The sequence below is a fragment of the Gossypium arboreum genome, chromosome 11, assembly GCF_025698485.1.
Source record: "Gossypium arboreum isolate Shixiya-1 chromosome 11, ASM2569848v2, whole genome shotgun sequence".
Taxonomy (NCBI): Eukaryota; Viridiplantae; Streptophyta; class Magnoliopsida; order Malvales; family Malvaceae; genus Gossypium; species Gossypium arboreum.
The window spans coordinates 136,972,849-136,995,502 of record NC_069080.1 but is presented as its reverse complement, the minus strand read 5'-3'; the positions used below and the strand labels follow the sequence as shown (position 1 = coordinate 136,995,502).

Here is a 22,654-nt window from a genome sequence, read left to right as displayed (position 1 = left end):
CTACCGTTAAGTTTCGTTATCTTTCTAACGGTAAACCTATGCGGCAATCCAACTAAATTTTAAGTGCCAACTTGGATTTCTAAATGGGATAAAAATAGATTTTTAATTAAAAATTTAATTAATTAAAATTTTTAAACCTAAACCTTAACTAAAAAAACTGTTCATCTCCTCTTTTTAATTTTTCTATTATTAAGATCAAAATAGTTGATATCAAATTGACTGCTTCATAAAGATGGATTCAATGGAGTGTTCAGGTATGTCTTCTTTGAATTCCTCTATCTCTTTTATTCAATACTGAAAAGTAAAAGATTAGATTTTTTATTGTTTAATAAAAACCCTAAATTAAAATTCTTGATATTTTATTCTACTTTTTGAAATTGTTTGTAAACATGTATTTTATTTTGCGTCAGTAGACATCTCATAAAATACAAACAGAAACATGTTTTCATGAACATGTTTCATTCAAGCTAATTTTAAAATTTTCAGAAAAGGGCTGTTACTTTCACTGTTATTGTTCCTAATTGTTATATCTTCTAGTTCTTTCACAGTCCTTAAATAATTGGTTGCTCAATTAAATTTTTTCTAATCTGAATCAATTTGTATGTTCACAATTTCTTTGTGGGTATTCCAGATTATTCTTTCTTATTGTTGATTTCAACTATTTTGATCTTGATAATAATTTTTCCAGTCAAATGAAAGAAAACCCACTGAAAAAAAATAAGAGATAGAAGGAAAATTAAAAAGAAGAGATGAACAATTTTTTTAGTTAAGGTTTAGGTTTGAAAATTTTAATTAATTAAAGTTTTTTAATTAAAAATCTATCTTTATCCCATTTAGAAATCCAAGTTGACACCTAAAATCTAGTTGGACTGCCACCTAGGATTACCGTTAGAGAGATAACGAAACTTAACGGTAGAGTGATCAATTCGTAACAAAATAATAATATAAGTGACTAAAACGTAACATTTTAAACATAAGTGACTAAAATGTAACATGAGGCAAACAAAAGTGACTATTTTTTTTTATAAATTACCCTAAGCAATATTGATGATGATATAAGTAAAGATTTTCCATTCAACTCCACAATAGCCTAATGACAACACATCCCTATGACCACATGTTCTTTGCAAAATTAAAGCCAAAAAATAAGTGATTATGTAACTCCTCAATAGCTCTCTGTGCCACATTTGTAGTCACCCTTGATATTAAGTCCAAAAGAAATTAACTTTTTCTTTTATAGGCAACTTCTCCTTTGGATATGCAAAATCAACCTCTCTCAATTTATTTTTATGTATTGCATGCACAAATAATTATAATAATTTAATATAATATATATATTAATTTTTTAAATGTATACAATTGAATTAAAATCAAAATTTCATGTATAGATATAAACCGAATTCAAGTTTCATGTGGATAATTGCACCAAATCAAAATTCATGTATCAAATTACACATTGAACCAAAGTTAATGTATAAAATTGTTATTTATCCTTAATAATAAAAAATTAAAAACTTTTAATGAAAACTTTCAAATATGTATAGTTTCTCAATAAGTAGAAATGAAAGGGTATAATTAATCAAAAGTTATATCTTTAGATTATTGATCAAGAATTATAACTATCTATAATAATGAGTTATATCACTTGATTTTCCTGACAAAGAATTATAACTATTCAAGCACACTTGAATAGTTATATTTATTTAAGATATATAATTGATCTTTTGAAGACATGATTATTTAGAAAAAAATCACCTATTAAAAGTTATGTTTCTTGAATTATTATAAATAGGAGTAGAATTTCATTTGGAAAATATACCTAAAAAAGAAATTCTCAAAAAATCTTTCTACTAGTCTTCCGTATTTTACCATTCTTAGATTGTTCTAAAAAATAATACTGCTGAATTTTTTTTTATAAAAGTTGATTTTCTTGTTATAATCTGTTTAGTTCTTAGTGGACTATTTTCGTTAATGTAAAACGCTCATAGCCACTGGGGTTCATATATCTTCAAGGTTCATTTACTTGAAACTCATTTACACATAGAGTAGGGGGTGAATAGAACCTTAAAGATAATTGAGCCTTGTCCTATTGCTTCTTTTGTCTGTTCAAATTGTTGTTCATGTGTTCGAGATTTTCGTTATCGAAGTTCCACACTAATAGTATGAAGAGATGGTTAAAACTTTTATTAGAGACTTATTTGACACAAATTCAAATCATATTACCTTATTTTTATTCTTAATATTGTATAAAAAATTAATAACAAATATAATTAAACTCATCAATATAAAAAACATTATTAATAAGAGTATAGTATAATAGTAATGGATAGTAACAATTGTCATTATATATATAATTATAGACATGACAATAATTGTTACCAAGTTACCAAAAAGGAAAAATTGAAGCTACATTTCATGGGAGGAAGAGGCCTAAATTTCATGGGTGAAAGAGGCCTAAATGAGATTTTGATGTTAATAAGTTAACTGAATTAGATTAAAAATAAATTAAAATTTAACTCGATAATTATTAAGTTGAATTTGAACTATCGATCTAACTAAATTTAAATTTAGTAATATATACTATATATTTTATTTTATTAAATTAAATTAGGAACTTGACTTAAGTCTAACTCAAATAAAAATAAAATATTCAATATAACTTCAACCGTGTATTCAAACTCAGCTGGATTACAAAAGTTACAAACACTCGAATGCATGGGCCTCAATCTAAACACCTTGGATTCCGTGGGATTTCTCTCTTTCTTCTCTTTTCTTTCATAGCTTTTTTTTATTAATTTCAATTATTTATAGGGATCGAGACTGACAAATTTTGCCCAAGTTGATGTAATTGTGCAGAGCACCCGAAGTGTCATCATCCCAACTTTGTCTCCATTGAGAAATTTGGGTCAAACATTTCCCACCAATCAACATTGTTTTCATTTAATTATACTACTTGCTGGGTGTGGATGGTTACATCTATAAAAATTCTTAGAATCCGCCAGTATGGATCCACACCTGTATTTCATCTTGTTCCAATCGTTTTCATTTTAGTCCACCTCTTGCAATAACCAAACACTCTTTTGCTTGATTTCAGTTTGAACCGGCAATGGCCGAAGCAATTGCATTCGACCTCGCTGTAGAGCTTATTACTAAATTGAGCTCCTTTACTCTCTCTCAAATTAGACTGTGTTGGAATGTCAAAGATGACCTCGACGACCTCAAAAGCACCGTCTCCACAATCAAAGCTGTGCTTCTTGACGCAGAACAGCGATCTGTGACCAGCCATCTCGTCAAAGATTGGCTTGAAAAGCTGAAAGATGTACTTTATGATGCCGACGACCTGCTCGATGATTTCTCTACCGAAGCTTTGGGGAAAGATCTATTGGGTGGGAACAAGTTGACGAAAGAGGTACGCCTTTTCTTCTCAAGCTCAAACCAGTTTGCTTACGGTCTCAAAATGGGTCGTCAAATTAAGGCCGTTAAGGCGAGGCTAACTTCGATTGGAAGTGAGGCCAAGATGTTCAATTTGGTAGAGCGTGACCGCCCCATGGAAACCTCTTTCATGACTAAAAGGAGGCATCAAACGCACTCTTTTAAAGATAACATAATAGGGAGGGACGATGATAAAGCAGCTCTTTTAAAACTCATGTTAGAGTTTGAAAGTGAAGAGAATGTTTCCATCATTCCAATTGTGGGGTTAGGAGGGTTAGGGAAGACTGCTTTGGCGCAGTTTGTCTATAATGATGAAATGGTCAAAAATCATTTTGAGTTGATGATGTTTGTGTGCGTTTCGGATGTTTTTGATGTCAAAATAATTGTAGAAAATATGATCAAATCTGCAACTGGTGAAGCACCAAATCAAAAACTCGAAATGGATCAATTGCAAACCCAACTTCGAGGAAAAATTGGTGGGAAAAAATATTTGCTTGTTTTGGATGACATTTGGAACGAGGAGTGGGAAGAATGGGTTAGTTTAAAAGAGTTATTAGTAGGTGGGGCTAAAGGAAGTAGGATAATAGTAACTACTCGCTCTTTGAGAGTAGCAAAGATTACTAGTAAATGTCAACCTTATGTTCTGAAAGGCTTGTCTGATGACGATGCTTGGTCTTTGTTCAAAGAAATAGCATTTGAGCAAAGATATGCAGACTCAACAAATGCAGCCTTTGTAGAAATAGGGAAACACATTTTGGAAGGGTGTGGTGGGGTTCCTTTGGTCATAAGGACGATAGCAAGTACATTATCTTTCAAAGAAACTGAAAAGGAGTGGCGTTCTTTCAAAGATAATGAATTTACTAGAATATGTCAAAACAAAGGTAAAATTCTAGATACACTTAAGTTGAGCTACGATCATCTCCCATCCCATTTGAAGCATTGCTTTGCTTACTGCCGACTGTATCCAAAAGATCATGAAATTCGTGTACAAACTCTTGTTCAGTTTTGGATTGCACAAGGCTTCGTAAAGCAATTGAATTCAAGTCAATCTCTTGAGGAGATCGGGTTGGGGTATTTTACAGATTTAGTTGAAAGAAGTTTCTTTCAAGAAGTAGGAGAAAGATATTCGTGGGAAGGTCTAACATGTAAAATGCATGATTTAATGCATGATCTAGCTGAATCAGTATCAGGGACGGAGAGTAGTATTGTAGATTCAAATGAAATTGCAATCCAGGTTGGTGAAAAATGTCGCCACATATCAATTGATCCTTCATTAATTCCTTTGTTTAAAGGAAAGAAGTTGCGAACTATGTTACAATTTCCAAATAAGAGAAATCACAATATGAACGAAGAAATTTGGGATTTTATGATTTCAAATTATAGATGCTTGCGTGTATTGGAATTGAATGGTTTAGATTTTAAGATGATTCCACGCTCCATTTGTAAGTTGAAACATTTGAGGTACCTTGATCTTTCTGGGAATTTGAATATTAAGAGCCTCCCAAAGAGCATTTGCAAGATACAAAATTTGCAAGCTTTGAAACTTAACTTATGTTGGCAGCTTGAAGAATTGCCGAAGAAGATTGAAAAATTGGTGAATCTTACCCATCTGTCGTGTAGTGATTGTGTTAGTTTAACTCATATGCCACGTGGAATAGGGAAGCTGACTTCCCTTGAGACGTTAAGCATGTTTGTAGTGGATAAAGATGGCTCACATGACGGTGCAGATCTAAGTGAATTGAGTGGGCTTAACAACTTAAGGGGAGAGCTAAAAATAACAAATTTGGAATTCGTAAAAAATGCAAAAGAGAAGTTTAAAGCGGCTAATTTGAAAGAGAAGCAACATTTGAGATTGTTGGTTTTAGTATGGAATTATGATGATGATGATAAAGATGATGGTAATGATGATGACGACGACGACAAGTCACTTGAAGACCTCCGGCCCCATCCCAATCTCAAGGAGCTCTTTATTGGAGGATGGAGGGGTGATGCCAAGTTTCCAAGTTGGCTTTCTTTGCTCACAAATCTCGCCGTGATTAGAATATGGGGTCCTAGTAATTTCAAACAAATCCCGTCCTTTGCGCAATTGCTTTGTCTTCAAAAGCTGTCAATTGTTGATTTAACTGAGCTGGAGTACATGGACGATAATAGCCCAAAAGGAAGTCAGGGAGAACGGGAGTCATTCTTCCCATCGCTTAAGTCTCTTTGCCTCGAGAATTGCCCAAATATGAAGAGTTGGTGGAGGAAAAGGTCCATTGATGATGATAACGAGGATGACACAACAGTTATAGGAACATCAACCATGGCATTTCCTTGTCTTTCCTCTTTAGAAATTGTAAATTGCCCTTTGACTTCAATGCCATTGTATCCTTCACTCGATGATGATCTAAGGTTGGTGAAGAGCAGTTCAAGGCCGTTAAAGCAGACCATGAAGATGAACATCACTAGTACGACCCCATCAACTTCAACATCTTCTCTTCCTCTCTCCAAATTGAAATCTTTCCATGTACACAAAATTGAGGGATTGGGCACTCACATGCTAGATGAGTACTTGAAACATTTCACTGGCCTCAAAAAATTGACAATAGGAGATTGCAAGGAGGTTGATTTAGAGGGAATGCAATGGGAAGCCCTTAAGAATCTCTCTCATTTGGAGATTATTAATATTCCACAGCTGGTGTCTCTCCCCCTTGGGCTTCAACATCTTGTTCAATTGAAAAGATTAGAAATTTGGAATTGCAGCGGATTGAGGTCACTCTTTCCTGTGTTCCAACATCTCACTTTCCTTGAAGTGCTTGTAGTAACGAACTGCAAGGAGCTGGAGCTATCAGCAGCTGGCTTCCAAATATTCCAAGATCATACAAGACTACGCTCCCTATCACTGGAAAATATTCCAAAGTGTAGACATCTTCCGGAGTGGATTCAACATCTAACAAATCTGCAAATTCTTTCTCTTGTTGATTGGCCCAATCTAACGTCGCTTCCGGATGAGATGCGCTGCCTAACCAATTTGCAACAGTTAAATATACATGAGGTTCCTCAGTTGGAAGAAAGGTGTCAGAAGGACATTGGTGCCGATTGGTATAAGATTGCTCACATTCCTTCAGGTAAGTCTTTTCATTAATTTCCTTATTGAAATACTACTCATTTTTCATAATATTTTTTTCTAATTTTGCGCAGTAACCGATTGGTCTAGTGCTGGATATTTGTGAAAGGCATTTGACAACTTTAAGAAATTAGATGCAGAAAAAGATGTGGTAATTACTTAATTGGTTTACATTTTTAAATCATAAAAATCTCACAATTTCAAATGATCTAATATAACCCCCTAACTAAGCTTCTTCTTTTTCAGCATGTGTTCAATGGAAGAGCCAAAAAGCAGGCAATGCATTCTTCATCAGCTGACCTGTCCATGGCATTGTACTCCCATGAAATCCTCCTCTCTATGCACACGTGTTCTTTCTTTTCTTGGTTGAAGAGTCCCACTGTTGATCTAATCCTAATTTTTGCTAGATTTTTGCTCTCTTCTTCGGGAGAGCATAGCATATATTACAAGAAGCAGAGGCTATACTTTCAACTACGATTTTTTCATCTGCCAAAATATTCCAACTCAAGAAAAATGGTAATATATGTCATCAGTATTTCAAGAGTTGCAATTTATATGTCAAGAAAAATGGTAATATATGGTTCCTATGCTGTTGACAGATTCTTGGAGTCGTGTTGGAGAGAGCTTAAACACGCAATGTGGTTGTCAAGTAAGTAAATTGAATAGGGGGTAGGGGTTAAGGGTTGATGAAAATGGCGGGGGAAGATGGGGATATTTCACAATATTCTTTGATGCAGGGCACCCCTTTTAACTATTTGAATTTTGAAGGTTAAATCATGGAAGGATCTTGCTTCAGAATATTTGGTGGTGAGGATGAGGTTGATGCTCTATGTTAATGGGAGTTTTTTACTATTACAGATTACGATGCCCTATGTTTGGCCCTTTGTTGAACTTGAACTGAAAAAGCATAGAAAATGGCCATTCTTGCACATAAATAAAGTTCTGTTTAGCAACAGTAAGTGTTTCTATATTTGGACACTGCTCAGTCTAAATGACATCAATTTTAACATATTCCATGTTCACATTTATAATTTCCAGGTTCATTGTTGCTTTTGGAACGGTCTCGTTGTTGAAGCATGATAATTGTCGGAGATATTGCATTTGGAAATTTATTATGCCACTTTATACGGAGCTTATGAAGAGTTTCACCAATCCTAGAGGTTATATATAGATGATTTATTTTATGGATGATGTGTGAATTTAAAGAAGCACATATCTTCATAATAGGAATTATTATTGAGTGACATTGTTATATACCATCCGAGTGTTTATTTTCACTTGCATAGTTAAAATGAATTGGAAGATAAATTACTTAACTATACAAAGGTGAGGTTGTATCAAGTGTTAGGGGTAAAGTTAAATCACTCCTTTATGCTATGAAGTTTATACTATATTTATATCTGGGCAAGGCCTCGCAGATGTAAGAAGAGTTCTGAACTATATAAACATTTTGATTATACTTTTTATTTTATTTTGTTGCATGATACCGGAAAAAAAAAACACATTTTTTAATGTTCCAACACGTATGTACAGGAGGATTTCAATAGAACAGAGTGGCAGAGATGGATCAGCTCGTGAAGAATGCAGGTCTTATTTTGCATCTTCCATTTAACTAATGCTGACAAGAATAAGCATTAATTATGCGGTTCTAATACATCAGTTTATTACATCAGAAAATTTACTAAATTTGTTTAGATTCATGAATTTTCCAAATTCGTTTCACTAAAAATCTTCAAGGTAACCCATATTAATAATCCTGAGGCAGTTAAGATTACTTAGGAGAAATTTATAGGTGGATCCAATTCTGTTTAAGTTAGAAGGATTCGTTAGTTGCTGACACAGCTTGATCATTGAAATATTTTCGTATACTTCTAGAATGAATAATCGGGAGGCTGATACTTTGGCGAAACTCGTACATGAAGGTAGACATAGTTTGCGAGTTTTTGTAACATCTCTATTAAAGGGATCGGTTACTGCACAAATTAGCAAAAGAAAATGATAAATGAAGTAACAAAGTAACTTCAATTTACAAAATATGGTATTGATGGGACCAAAAACCTTATGCCAATCGGCACCAATGTCCTTCCGACATCAATATATAAGATAGAAATACATATATAAGGGTGAAAGTATTTGGGAGTCCCTATATTATAGGGACTGTATCAAATTAGTCCCTCAATAATTAAATGGTTAATTTAGTCCCTATACTATTAAAAAGGATCAAATAAGGCCAATTTATAACAGAGTTAATATTTATTGTATGAAAATTGTATTGAAAATTGTTAACTCTTTTACAATTTGATCCTATTTAATTCTTTTTAATAATATAGGAACTAAATTAATTCATTTAATAGCAAAGGGACTAATTTAATACAATCTATAACACGGGACTTCTCAGATGCTTTAACCCGTAATGTGTGTGAAATGTTTTAAAAAATCTGCAATTAAGCCCACGTAAGTTGTTGCACCACATCAATTAAAAAAATTGATGTTTGTGAACCTTAATTTTGTATTTTCTTTTAACTTTAAGAAAAAAGGATTTTTGAGCCTATTTTTTGAATATATAAATCATGCACTAACTACTGGACCAAGTGGTAGAATGCTACATTTATTTACTCATTATTATGAAATTATTAATTTTTATTTTGTTTTTAAAGAAAAGGAAAATATAATATCTAGGTGAAATAAATCATACATTAGATTGCCACGTAAGCAATTAATAAATTTTTATTTAAAATTTCAATAATATATAAAAATATTTTAAAAAGTATTTAAATTATAAAATTATATAAAAACATATTTACAATACCTTTTAATTTTTAAAATTTATTAATTGTTAACGTAACATACATATAGTAATCCACGTGTATATACTATATGTATGTCACTTCAAGAAAGTTAATAAACGTTAACTTTTCCAATCATTTTAGGGTGATTTGACAAAAATATAAATATAAAGGTTAAAAGAGATAATAAAAATTTTGTAAAGTTAGAGAGTTAAAAATCATTATTCTTTTTTTTCAAAATAATAAATTTTCTATTGATGGTACTTTATACGTAAGTGCATATACATTTGCCCCATGATTGTTATTTTTATAAATTAGCCATAAAAATTTAGTTTAGTGTATAAAATTTTTGTCATATTTGAGGTTGACTATTATAGCGATGAGATTAAAATTAATTGTGGAATATATATTTGAACTCAAATGTAAACGTTGTGATAGGACGTGTATAAAAATAACTAAAGACATTAAGTTCAAATTCATCTATATGTAAAATAAATAATTAAGGATATATTTAAAATAAAACATCTTAAATAATAATTGAAAATATCAATGTTATGCTTATATTAAAAATAATTAAAATTATATTTTATATTAAATTATAAAATATACATAAAAATTGTATGTTTTAATTTTTTTATTAAATTAGTAGTTAAAATGACTTAAAATTTTTATTTCATTATTATTTTCTTTCAAACTTTTATTTTTGAATTTTTATCCCTGCAATATTTTAATTATGTTCCAAAATTTGAATAATATTTATTACATAAAATAAAAATATATAAAATCATGTTTTAGTATATAAAAATAATTGGGTTGTTTCTTCAAAATTATTAATATATATATATATATATCTCAAGTGAAAAAATGGAAACTAAATAAGAGTTTATGTGTGCTATCTTTTCTTTATCATACTTGAAACATAGTCAAGTCGAAATCTTTTAGTAGTTAAAATTAAATTGTAATTTTGCAATAGTAAAAGTATAATTTCCTCATTTTATTAACTTATATCTTTATAATTTTTAAAAATTAAATCTAACTTTTATCATTTTAGGAGGCTAAAGTACAATTTTACATTTATTAATTTAAAATTTTAAAATTTTTAAAGGGCTTAGATGAAAAAAAATCTATTTTTGAAAAGGTTGGACCCTGTCAACCCCTAACTACGCCCTTGACTTGAAAGTACTTATAAAGGTCTATCATGGCACAAGGCAAAATTCCAAGCATCTAATTGTTATTTATCCCTTTGTTTTCCTTATAACAAGAGTATAGTAAAATAGTAATAGAGACAGTAACAATTATCATAATATATAATTATAGACATGATAATCGTTACCAAAAATACCAAAGTTAAATTTTGTAGGTGAGAGAGGTGTAAATGAGATATTAGTGCTTACAAATTAAGTGAATTCGACTTAAAAGAAAAATTCAAATTTCATTCGGTAATTATTGAGTCAAGTTTAAGCTATTAATTTAGTCGAATTCAAACTTAATAATACTTTATTCTAATGACTCACTAAACTTATTGAATTTTTTATTTTTAATATATATTTTATATAATTTTATCTTATTAAATTACATTACAAGCTTAATCTAATTTAAATATTCATTTATATCTTGAACTGAAATCAAACTCGACCCTAAAATAGATATTTAATTTTAACTCAAAAAATTCAGACTCAGCTCAAAGAAGCTTTAGAAAGACTTGAATGATGTGCCTGAACCTAAACGCCTTGAATTCCATGGGATTTGTCTCTGTTCTTCTCTATTCTTTCATAGCTTTTTCATTAATTCGGACAAATTTTGCCCAAGTTGATGTAATTGTGCAGAGCGCCCCAAATGTCATCGTCCCAACATGGTGGACCATTCCCCTTCGGCGGCTGGTAGGGCCTGCCCGAAAAATTTTCTATCTAGATTATTTGAAATTTTTAAAATTTTAAATTAATAAAATTAAAATTATATTTTAATTTTTAAATAATAAAATTAAATTTAATCCTTTAAATTTATTATTTAATTTCGACCAATCAACATTATTTTGATTTAATTATACTACTAAGTGGGTGGATGGTAACATTTATAAAATACTGTCTCTGCGTGTATGGATCCACATCTGTGTCTCATCTTGTTGGAATCATTCTCATTTTAGTCCTCCTCTTGCAATAATCAAACACCTTTTTGCTTGATTTCAGTTTGTGACAATTTCTTTTAAAGTAGAATTTAAAAAAGATAATAATTGTTACCAAATTACCAAAAAAGAAAAATTGAAGCAAAATTTCATGGGTGGGAGAGGCCTAAATTGAGATTTTAATGTTAATAAGTTAAACTGAATTCGACTAAAAATAAATTTAAATTTAATTTGATAATTATTCAATTGAGTTTTAACTATCGATCTAACTAAATTTAAGTTTAGTAATATATAATATATATTTTTATCTTATTAAATTAAATTACTAACTTAAGTCCAACTCAAATAGAAATAAAATATTCAATTTAACCTCAACCGAGTATTCAAACTCAGCTGGATTACACTAAGCAAGTGGGAAAAGTTACAAACACTCGAATGCATGTGCCTCAATCTAAACACCTTGGATTCCATGGGATTTCTCTCTTTCTTCTCTTTTCTTTCATAGCTTTTTCATTATAATTTCAATTATTTGTAGGGACCGAGACTGACAAATTTTGCCCAAGTTGATGTAATTGTGCAGAGCACCAAAGTGTCATCATCGCAACTTTGTCTCCATCCCACCAATCAACATTATTTTCATTTAATTATACTACTTGCTGGGTGTGGATGGGAATATCTATAAAAATTCTTAGTCTCCGCCAGTTTGGATCCACAACTGTGTCTCCTCTTGTTCCAATCGTTTTCATTTTAGTCCACCTCTTGCAATAACCAAACACTTTTGCTTGATTTCAGTTTGAACCGGCAATGGCCGAAGCAATTGCATTCGACCTCGCTGTAGAGCTTATTACTAAATTGAGCTCCTTTACTCTCTCTCAAATTGGACTGTGTTGGAATGTCAAAGATGACCTTGACGACCTCAAAAGCACCGTCTCCACAATCAAAGCTGTGCTTCTTGACGCAGAACAGCGATCTGTGACCAGCCATCTCGTCAAAGATTGGCTTGAAAAGCTGAAAGATGTACTTTATGATGCCGACGACCTGCTCGATGATTTCTCTACCGAAGCTTTGCGGAAAGATCTATTGGGTGGGAACAAGTTGACGAAAGAGGTACGCCTTTTCTTCTCAAGCTCAAACCAGTTTGCTTACGGTCTCAAAATTGGTCGTCAAATTAAGGCCATTAAGGCGAGGCTAACTTCGATTGGAAGTGAGGCCAAGATGTTCAAATTGGTAGAGCGTGACCGCCCCATGGAAACCTCTTTCATGACTAAAAGGAGGCATCAAACGCACTCTTTTAAAGATAACATAATAGGGAGGGACGATGATAAAGCAGCTCTTTTAAAACTCATGTTAGAGTTTGAAAGTGAAGAGAATGTTTCCATCATTCCAATTGTGGGGTTAGGAGGGTTAGGAAAGACTGCTTTGGCACAATTTGTCTATAATGATGAAATGGTCAAAAATAATTTTGAGTTGATGATGTTTGTGTGCGTTTCAGATGTTTTTGATGTCAAAATAATTGTAGAAAATATGATCAAATCTGCAACTGGTGAAGCACCAAATCAAAAACTCGAAATGGATCAATTGCAAACCCAGCTTCGAGGAAAAATTGGTGGGAAAAAATATTTGCTTGTTTTGGATGACATTTGGAATGAGGAGTGGGAAGAATGGGTTAGTTTAAAAGAGTTATTAGTAGGTGGGGCTAAAGGAAGTAGGATAATAGTAACTACTCGCTCTTTGAGAGTAGCAAAGATTACTAGTAAATGTCAACCTTATGTTCTGAAAGGCTTATCTGATGACGATGCTTGGTCTTTGTTCAAAGAAATAGCATTTGAGCAAAGATATGCAGACTCAACAAATGCAGCCTTTGTAGAAATAGGGAAACAGATTTTGGAAGGGTGTGGTGGGGTTCCTTTGGTCATAAGGACGTTAGCAAGTACATTATCTTTCAAAGAAACTGAAAAGGAGTGGCGTTCTTTCAAAGATAATGAATTTACTAGAATATGTCAAAACGAAGGTAAAATTCTAGCTACACTTAAGTTGAGCTACGATCATCTCCCATCCCATTTGAAGCATTGCTTTGCTTACTGCCGACTGTATCCAAAAGATCATGAAATTCGTGTACAAACTCTTGTTCAGTTTTGGATTGCACAAGGCTTCGTAAAGCAATTGAATTCAAGTCAATCTCTTGAGGAGATCGGGTTGGGGTATTTTATAGATTTAGTTGAAAGAAGTTTCTTTCAAGAAGTAGGAGAAAGATATTCGTGGGAAGGTCTAACATGTAAAATGCATGATTTCATTCATGATCTAGCTGAATCAGTAGCGGGGACGGAGATTAATATTGTAGATTCAAATGAAATTGTAAGTAAGGTTGGTGAAAAATGTCGCCACATATCAATTAATCTTTCATTAATACCTTTGTTTAAGGGAAAAAAGTTGCGAACCTTGTTACAGTTTTCAAATAAGATAGATCAAAATTTGAGCGATGAAACTTGGGATTTGATAATTGCAAATTGCAGATGCTTGCGTGTATTGGAAATGAATGATTTAGATTTTGAGATGATTCCACGCTCCATTCATAAGTTGAAACATTTGAGGTACCTTGATCTTTCTAGGAATTTCAATATTAAGAGCCTCCCAAAGAGTATTTGCAGGATACACAATTTGCAAGCTTTGAAACTTGACTTATGTTTTCAGCTTGAAGAATTGCCGAAGAAGATTGAAAAATTGGTGAATCTTACCCATCTGTCGTGTAGTGATTGTGTTAGTTTAACTCATATGCCACGTGGAATAGGGAAGCTGACTTCCCTTGAGACGTTAAGCATGTTTGCAGTGGATAAAGATGGCTCACATGACGGTGCAGATCTAAGTGAATTGAGTGGGCTTAACAACTTAAGGGGACAGCTAGAAATAACAAATTTGGGATTCGTAAAAAATGCAAAAGAGAAGTTTAAAGCGGCTAATTTGAAAGAGAAGCAACATTTGAGATTGTTGGTTTTAGTATGGAATGATGATGATGATGATGATAATGATGATGATGATGATGATAATGATGATGGTAATGATGATGATGATGACGACGACAAGTCACTTGAAGACCTCCGGCCCCATCCCAATCTCAAGGAGCTCTTTATTGGAGGATGGAGGGGTGATGCCAAGTTTCCAAGTTGGCTTTCTTTGCTCACAAATCTTACCGTGATTAGAATATGGGGTCCTAGTAATTTCAAACAAATCCCGTCCTTTGCGCAATTGCCTTGTCTTCAAAAGCTGTCAATTGTTGATTTAACTGAGCTGGAGTACATGGACGATAATAGCCCAAAAGGAAGTCAGGGAGAACCGGAATCATTCTTCCCATCGCTCAAGTCTCTTTGCCTCGAGAATTGCCCAAATATGAAGAGTTGGTGGAGGAAAAGGTCCATTGATGATGATAACGAGGATGACACAACAGTTATAGGAACATCAACCATGGCATTTCCTTGTCTTTCCTCTTTAGAAATTGTAAATTGCCCTTTGACTTCAATGCCATTGTATCCTTCACTCGATAATGATCTAAGGTTGGTGAGGAGCAGTTCAAGGCCGTTAAAGCAGACCATGAAGATGAACATCACTAGTACGACCCCATCAACTTCAACATCTTCTCTTCCTCTCTCCAAATTGAAATCTTTCCATGTACACAAAATTGAGGGATTGGGCACTCACATGCTAGATGAGTACTTGAAACATTTCACCGGCCTCAAAAAATTGACAATAGGAGATTGCAAGGAGGTTGATTTAGAGGGCATGCAATGGGAAGCCCTTAAGAATCTCTCTCATTTGGAGATTATTAATATTCCACAGCTGGTGTCTCTCCCCCTTGGGCTTCAACATCTTGTTCAATTGAAAAGATTAGAAATTTGGAATTGCAGCGGATTGAGGTCACTCTTTCCTGTGTTCCAACATCTCACTTTCCTTGAAGTGCTTGTAGTAACGAAGTGCAAGGAGCTGGATCTATCAGCAGCTGGCTTCCAAATATTCCAAGACCATACAAGACTACGCTCCCTATCACTGGAAAATATTCCAAAGTGTGGACATCTTCCAGAGTGGATTCAACATCTAACAAATCTGCAAATTCTTTCTCTTGTTGATTGGCCCAATCTAACGTCGCTTCCGGATGAGATGCGCTGCCTAACCAATTTGCAACAGTTAAATATACATGAGGTTCCTCAGTTGGAAGAAAGGTGTCAGAAGGACATTGGTGCCGATTGGTATAAGATTGCTCACATTCCTTCAGGTTAGTCTTTTCATTAATTTCCTTATTGAAATACCACTCATTTTTCATAATATTTTTTTCTAATTTTGTGCAGTAACCCATTGGTCTAGTGCTGGATATTTGTGAAAGGCATTTGACAACTTTAAGAAATTAGATGCAGAAAAAGAGGTGGTAATTACTTAATTGGTTTACATTTTTAAATCATAAAAATCTCACAATTTCAAATGATCTAATATGACTCCCTAACTAAGCTTCTTCTTTTTCAGCATGAGTTGAATGGAAGAGCCAAAAAACAGGACATGCATTCTTCTTCAGCTGACCTGTCCATGGTATTGTACTCCCATGAAATCCTCCTCTCTATGCACGTGTTCTTTCTTTTCTTCGTTGAAGAGTCCCTCTGATTGTCTAATCCTAATTTCTGCTAGATGTTGGCTCTCTTCTTCGGCAGAGCATAGCATATATTACAAGCAGCAAAGCCCATACTTTCAACTACGATTTTTTCATCTGCCAAAATATTCCAACTGAAGAAAAATGGTAATATATGGTTCCCATGCTATTGACAGATTCTTGGAGTCGTGCTGGAGAGAGCTTAAACACGCAATGTGGTTGTCAAGTAAGTAGATTGAATAGGGGGTAGGGGTTAAGGGTTGATGAAAATGGAGGGGGAAGTGGGGGATATTTCACAATATTCTTTGATGCAGGGCACCCCTTTTAGCCGTTTGAATTTTGAAGGTTAAATCATGGAAGGATCTTGCTTCAGAATATTTGGTGGTGAGGATGAGGTTGATGCTCTATGTTTGGGAATGGGAATTTGTTACTATTACAAATGAGGATGCCCTATGTTTGGCCCTTTGTTGAACTTGAACTGGAAAAGCATGGAAAATGGCCATTCATGCACATAAATGAAGTTCTGTTTAGCAACAGTAAGTGTTTCTACATTTGGGCACTGCTCAGTCTAAATGACATCAATTTTAACATGTTCCATGTCGGTATTTATAATTTCCAGGTTCATTGTTGCTTTTGGAACAGTCTCGTTGTTGAAGCATGATAATTGTCGGAGATATTGCATTTGGAAATTTATTGTTCCACTTTACACGGAGCTTATGAAGAGTTTGACCAATCCTGGAGCTTATATATAGATGATTTATTTCATGGATGATGTGTGAATTTAAAGAAGCACACATGTTCATAATAGGAACTATTATTGAGTGCCATTGTTATACACTATCTGGATGTTGATTTTCACTTGCATAGCTAAAATGAGTTGGAAGAAAAGTTAATTATATAAAGGTGAGGTTGCATCAAGTGTTTGAGGGGTAAAGCTTAAATCACTTCTTTGTACTATAAAGTTTATAGTGTATTCATCTCTGAGCAAAGCCTTGCTTCTGAACTGCATAAATATATTGATTATACTCTATATTTTACTTGTTGCATGATACGTGCCAAATCAGGAAGAAAAGCACATTTATGTCCTTTTAATGTTCCAAACAGTATTCCAATGTGTATAGAGGAAGATTTCAATAGAGTGGCGTGGATAGATGAGCTCATGAAGAATGCATCTCTCATTTTGCATCTTCCATTTAACTAACGCCGACGAAACTAAGCATTAATTATTCGGTTCTAATACAACAGATTATTACATCAGAAAAATTACCAAATTCGTTTAGATTCATGCATTTGCCAAATTCGTTTCACTAAAAATCTTCGATGGTTACTGCACAAATTAGCAATAGAAAATGATAAATGAAGTAACAAAGTAACTTCAATTTACAAAATATGGTATTCATGGGACGAAAAAGCTTGTTCTACATTGGCAAAAAAAGCGGTAGTAGGAGAGTAAGGGTGAGTTTAGATGGGCGGTGCGTTTATCTGCTGTTAGTGTAAAAAAAGCGGTGGTCGTGAGATTAGATACGGTAGCAATACTGTAACGTGAGATAAAAAGTAAACTAAACGCACTGCACCGCACCCAATCGCCGATCCAAACTAAGCCTAAATATACCAACCGGTAGCGATACAAGCAATCTTATCCCAATCGCTACCAATGTCCTTCCGACATCCATATATAAAATTGAAATACATATACAAGGGTGAAAGTACTTGGGAAGTCCCTGTATTATAGGGACTGTATCAGATTAGTCCCTCAATAATTAAATAGTTAATTTAGTCCCTCTACTATTAAAAAGAATCAAATAAGTTTAATTTTGTAACAAAGCTAACATTTATTGTATGAAAGTTGTAACTCTATTACAATTTGATCTTATTCAATTCTTTTTAATAGTATATAGACTAAATTAATTCATTTAATAACAAAGGGACTAATTTGATGCGATCTATAACATGTGAAATGTTTTAATAAAATTACAATTAAACCCATATAATTTGTTGCACCATATCAATTTAAAATTTTGATGTTTGTGAACCTTGATTTTTGTATTTTCTTTTAACTTCAAAAAATATGATTTTTGAGGCTCACTTTTTGATAAATAAATCATGCACTAACTAGTGGATCAAGTGCTCGAATGCTACATTTATTTACTCATTATTATGAGATTAATAATTTTTTATTTTATTTTTAAAGAAAAAGGAAAATATAATACTCAGGTAAAAAAATTTAAGCTTAGTGTTGTCTAAATGCACACTTTAAAAACATAACAAATATAACATATATATTATTACATGTAATTTCACGCCATTTTAATATGTAGACATAATAAAAGACCACATTATTTTAATTAATAAATTAAATGGTATAGCACTGAAATTTCTAGATTTATACATAATAGATTTAACTACGATTATTTTAATTAAGATTGAAAATTTATAATTTAAAATGTATAGTGTTAAAACCATTTTTTTTGTAAACGGAGATCGACTTTGGTTTTGAAAATAAAAACGAACATGGGAGTCGCTACTAATCCTTTTTATTTAGGTGTGATCGGATCACCTCGTAGTTTAATTTTTTAAAATGTTTTGTTTTACTAAAACAACGATTTAGGTCTACGAAAATCGAGAAGACGGGTTCGGGAGTCAGTTACGTACGAGGAAGGATTAGCACCCTCGTAACGCCCAAAATTGGTACCAAATTGATTAATTAATGTCTTAATGTCTAACATTTTAAAATATTTTGAAATATGGTTCCTTTTTAAAACATTTGTGTGGTTCAAGTTGGTTGTCAAAATTCTCTCGTTTCGAAGGTATATAGCATCACATCCAGCACGATTGGACACGATTCTTCATACCTTTGAAAATACGATTAATTTTTGATCCCCGGAAGCTTGCATGTTGAAAATTACAAAAGGATGTCCCATGATTTAGTCTAACGAAGAATTGAAACCCAGCATGGTAGGACAAGATTTCTTCGAATTTCCAAAATATTGAACATTGCCTTATTTGAAAATCTTTAAATAAACCATTATAAGCTAGCTCAAAACGCTTTAATTTTACTTGAAATAAAATGGAACGATTGCTTTTAAAAAGTTGAAAATTATAATGCAACATTTGTAGACTAAAAGTAAAACTAAAAACCATGAAATAATGTGCACACATACAATACTTGGTGCATGAATATAATATAACCTTATTTAGCCGACCAACAAAACAAACAATTAAATATAATTAATCTAAGAAAAATGATATTAAATTTTCAAGCATGGATAGAGAACAATTGATATAACAATACAAAAAATGAATAAACAATATGCAACAAGTGATATACATGATATAATATAAAACAATCAACATAAAATGTATAAGACAAAATAGAAATTAGAAGCCAATGTGATATAAGACAATTTTAAAATAATGATGAATCGAGGAACATATAATATACATAATACATGAATTGATGAATTGATGAATTTGAAATAACTTATGTGAATATAAAACTAATGAATATGAATGATTATTAAAATATATGTTATGTGAAAAAAATCTGGAATAAATAATTTATATAACATAATTTCAAATAAAACAAATTAATTTAATTAATGATATGTACAGATAATATACATAAAGATACTAATATATGAAAGTATTTAAAGTAAATAAAATATACCATTTTAAGCAGAATCCTTAATGGAGACAAATTATAAATAAATAAATTTAAAGGAAAATATACATATAAATATATATCATAAATTTTAAAAATAATAATAATACTGAAATCAATAATGCATACTTAGAGTAAACATAATTTAATATAAATATGTATAATAACATTAAATTAAATATTATGTAAATCTCTAAAAAACAAAAAATATAGAGGAAGAATTTAAAATAGACAAATTATAAAGGTAAAACAATTTTTAAGAAAAATACAACTGAAAATATGCAAATAATAAACTAATCTAATGTAAAAATTAACACATAGCACGTTAACATAAAAAATTGGTGACAAATGAATTAGAAAAAAAAAAGAATCACAAAAACTAAAAAGAACTTAATTGAAACAAAAACAAAATTCAGAGATTAATTTAAAAATAAATCCAATTATTAAAACAGAATTTAGAACCGTAACTAAATGCGCCCAAAAGAAAAGGGATTAAAAATGGACATATACCAAACCTCAAAACGCAGAGTTCAAATGTAGACTAAATTGCAATAACGCGCAAATTTCAGGAACAAATTAAAAAAACAAAGAAGAGCATAGAAGGCCTAATTGAAGGACCGTGCGAAAGGGAGGGGTCAATTGCGCAAATGTTCCCTTGAAGCAGAACACGCGGATCCTCTTGGGTAACCGGATCGGGTCACGGGTCAGAGGCTCAAAACGGTGTTGTTTTGGCCTCTGCAAATTCCCTTCTAAACGGCGCTGTTTTCTCTATGCTTTTTAAATTAAACTTTTATTTTAAAACCATTTTAACCTTTATTTTTTTTATAAAAAAGAAAAAAGAAAAAAAACTCTAATGCTCTCAAACCCCCTATCTCTTCCTCTTCTCTTCAGCCGAAAAGGCCATTGCCTGCTCACTCAACCGCTGTCGTGGCTAGTGGCCGGCGTTGTAGGGAACGAGCTTTTAAGCTCCGTCTTCAAAGCCCCTTTCGAAGGCTAAACCTTCAGCAACCAAAGAACGAGGAGAAAAAGAGTTCTCTGTCCCTTTGTCGAACCCGATTACAATGATGGAGAAATTACTCCGACGGCGAGATTGAAGGGATTCAGGTGAGCCACTTTTCTTCCGTTTTAGTTTTTGCTTAAACAGGTTTGCAAAGAGAAAGAAAAAAAGAAAAAAAAAGGAAAAGAAAATATAGTAGACAAAAAAATAAAAATGAAAAGGACCAAGAACACCTTTTAATTTCAACATTTTTTTTCGATTTGCTTGTGTGCGTTTCGATTTCTCATATGCGTAAAAAAATACAGATGAAATCTTAGGCCTTTATAGCCGGATTACACAGCTTTCTTCTTTTTTTCTTTTTGTTTCTGCTACTTTTTGTCCTTTTCCTTTTTTGTTTGTTTCGTTTGTGATGCGGTCATTGAGAGCACCAAAAATATCTTATTCCCTGTAAAATAATGAAAAAGAAATAGTAAAGGGGAAGTAGGGTTGAATCCTCAGGGACCGGATTATACGAATGCTTGTCTCTCGAAATCCTGGGCAGAATCGTACCCAAGAAAACCTGCGTTCCTGGAAAAAAAATAAAAAACAAAATTTAAGAATTGATTTTGGAAGCGAAAATAAAATAAAAACAGAATTTAAAGTTACTGAAATTATGATTACGAAAATAATAAAAATAATAAAGAGAGTTTTAAGAGAAAAGAAATTCTTATGGGAAAGTTCCAGCCTCCGGTTGTCTCATTCCGCCTTGGGCTTAATCCTTGGCTTTTGGATGATCCTTCTTGACTCAAGTAAGCCAGTTATAGTGGAAGAGGACGCCTACGACCACCAGCTCCAAAGATTAGATTTACGATTTTTAGGGAACCTGACTCTAGCCAGTAATCTATGCTAGATCAACGCTTCTCAATGGTGAATCCCACGCCATTTTGTCTCTTTGGCTCGCCAACCTCTGACGTAGTAAGTTAACGAACCGACTATGCAGTCCTTCCAAAACATACAAAGTGGCCGCCTTTGCATATGCTGAAAAGCTTACTTCTTAAGGGCCATGGACAGAAGCGTCAGCCCGTAGTGCGGAGAAACGATGAATACTTGGCGAGAAGGTTAAGTACGGATTCTAGGCTTCAAGAACCCTTTTTGGGGAAATATTGACAACTTTTGGCTAGAAGGGTTTTTTAGTGGCTCCATGATAATTGAGGGAAAGAAAATAAATAAAAATATGGAAAAAAGAAATTTTATTGAAAAGAAATATGAAAGAACAAAAGACTTTTGGGGGAGAGTGTTTACAGAAAAAGATGCCCCCAAATAGAGTCACTTCACCCCCTATTGATGCGGTCGTTGAGAGCACCAAAAATAACCCGTTCCCTGTAAAATAATAAAAATAGAAAAAGAACAGTAAAGGGGAAGTAGGGTCGAATCCTCAGGGACCGGATTATACGAATGCTTGTTTCTCGAAATCCTGGGCAGAATCGTGCCCAAGAAAACCTGCGTTCCTGGAAAAAATAAAAATAAAAAACAAATTTTAAGAATTGATTTTGGAAGCGAAAATAAAATAAAAACAGAGTTTAAAGTTTACTGAAATTATGATTACGAAAATAATAAAAATAATAAAGAGAGTTTTAAGTGAAAAGAAATTCTTATGGGAAAGTTCCAGCCTCCGGTTGTCTCATTCCGCCTTGGGCTCAATCCTTGGCTTTTGGATGATCCTTCTCGACTTGAGTAAGCCAATTATAGTGGAAGAGGACGCCTACGACCACCAGCTCCAAAGATTAGACTTACGATTTTTAGGGAACCTGACTCTAGCCAGTAATCTATGCTAGATCAACGCTTCTCAATGGCGAATCCCACGCCATTTTGTCTCTTTGGCTCGCCAACCTCTGACGCAGTAAGTTAACGAACCGACTATGCAATCCTTCCAAAACATAC

General features: G+C 32.8%; 2 protein-coding genes across 14 annotated transcripts; both read left to right on the top strand.

The window, feature by feature from the left end:
- Positions 1–2,691: 2,691 nt before the first annotated feature.
- Positions 2,692–8,009, top strand: LOC108472854 (putative disease resistance protein RGA4). Of its 4 annotated transcripts, none has more exons than XM_053020921.1 (7): positions 2,692–6,539; positions 6,613–6,689; positions 6,785–6,852; positions 6,946–7,054; positions 7,138–7,187; positions 7,397–7,493; positions 7,577–8,009. In XM_053020921.1, exons 1-2 carry the CDS (start codon positions 3,107–3,109, stop codon positions 6,642–6,644), a joined length of 3,465 nt encoding a protein of 1,154 aa, XP_052876881.1. In that variant the 5' UTR covers positions 2,692–3,106; the 3' UTR covers positions 6,645–6,689; positions 6,785–6,852; positions 6,946–7,054; positions 7,138–7,187; positions 7,397–7,493; positions 7,577–8,009. The 4 variants fall into 4 exon arrangements, with proteins under 4 accessions (XP_052876881.1, XP_052876879.1, XP_052876880.1 ...); XM_053020919.1 differs by having other exon boundaries at positions 7,307–7,493; XM_053020920.1 differs by having other exon boundaries at positions 6,785–7,054.
- Positions 8,010–11,882: 3,873 nt separating this feature from the next.
- On the top strand, positions 11,883–17,088 carry LOC108472852 (putative disease resistance protein RGA3). Of its 10 annotated transcripts, none has more exons than XM_053021559.1 (7): positions 11,883–12,553; positions 14,138–15,710; positions 15,784–15,857; positions 15,956–16,018; positions 16,115–16,302; positions 16,422–16,612; positions 16,696–17,088. In XM_053021559.1, the coding sequence occupies exons 1-3, from the start codon at positions 12,251–12,253 to the stop codon at positions 15,813–15,815; spliced, it is 1,908 nt and encodes a 635-aa protein (XP_052877519.1). In that variant the 5' UTR covers positions 11,883–12,250; the 3' UTR covers positions 15,816–15,857; positions 15,956–16,018; positions 16,115–16,302; positions 16,422–16,612; positions 16,696–17,088. The 10 variants fall into 10 exon arrangements, with proteins under 10 accessions (XP_052877519.1, XP_052877517.1, XP_052877516.1 ...); XM_053021557.1 differs by having other exon boundaries at positions 16,391–16,612; XM_053021564.1 differs by having other exon boundaries at positions 12,431–12,553; positions 13,960–15,710.
- The last annotated feature ends 5,566 nt before the right edge of the window (positions 17,089–22,654 follow it).

Excerpts from the sequence above, each read along its gene's own strand:
- LOC108472852 (XM_053021559.1), top strand. The coding sequence starts at position 12,251 with ATGGCCGAAGCAATTGCATTCGACCTCGCTGTAGAGCTTATTACTAAA. Across the intron at positions 12,554-14,137 it reads GGAACAAGTTGACGAAAGAG|CTTGAAGAATTGCCGAAGAA; the intron begins GTACGCCTTTTC and ends TTATGTTTTCAG. Across the intron at positions 15,711-15,783 it reads GATTGCTCACATTCCTTCAG|TAACCCATTGGTCTAGTGCT; the intron begins GTTAGTCTTTTC and ends AATTTTGTGCAG.
- LOC108472854 (XM_053020921.1), top strand. The coding sequence starts at position 3,107 with ATGGCCGAAGCAATTGCATTCGACCTCGCTGTAGAGCTTATTACTAAA. Across the intron at positions 6,540-6,612 it reads GATTGCTCACATTCCTTCAG|TAACCGATTGGTCTAGTGCT; the intron begins GTAAGTCTTTTC and ends AATTTTGCGCAG.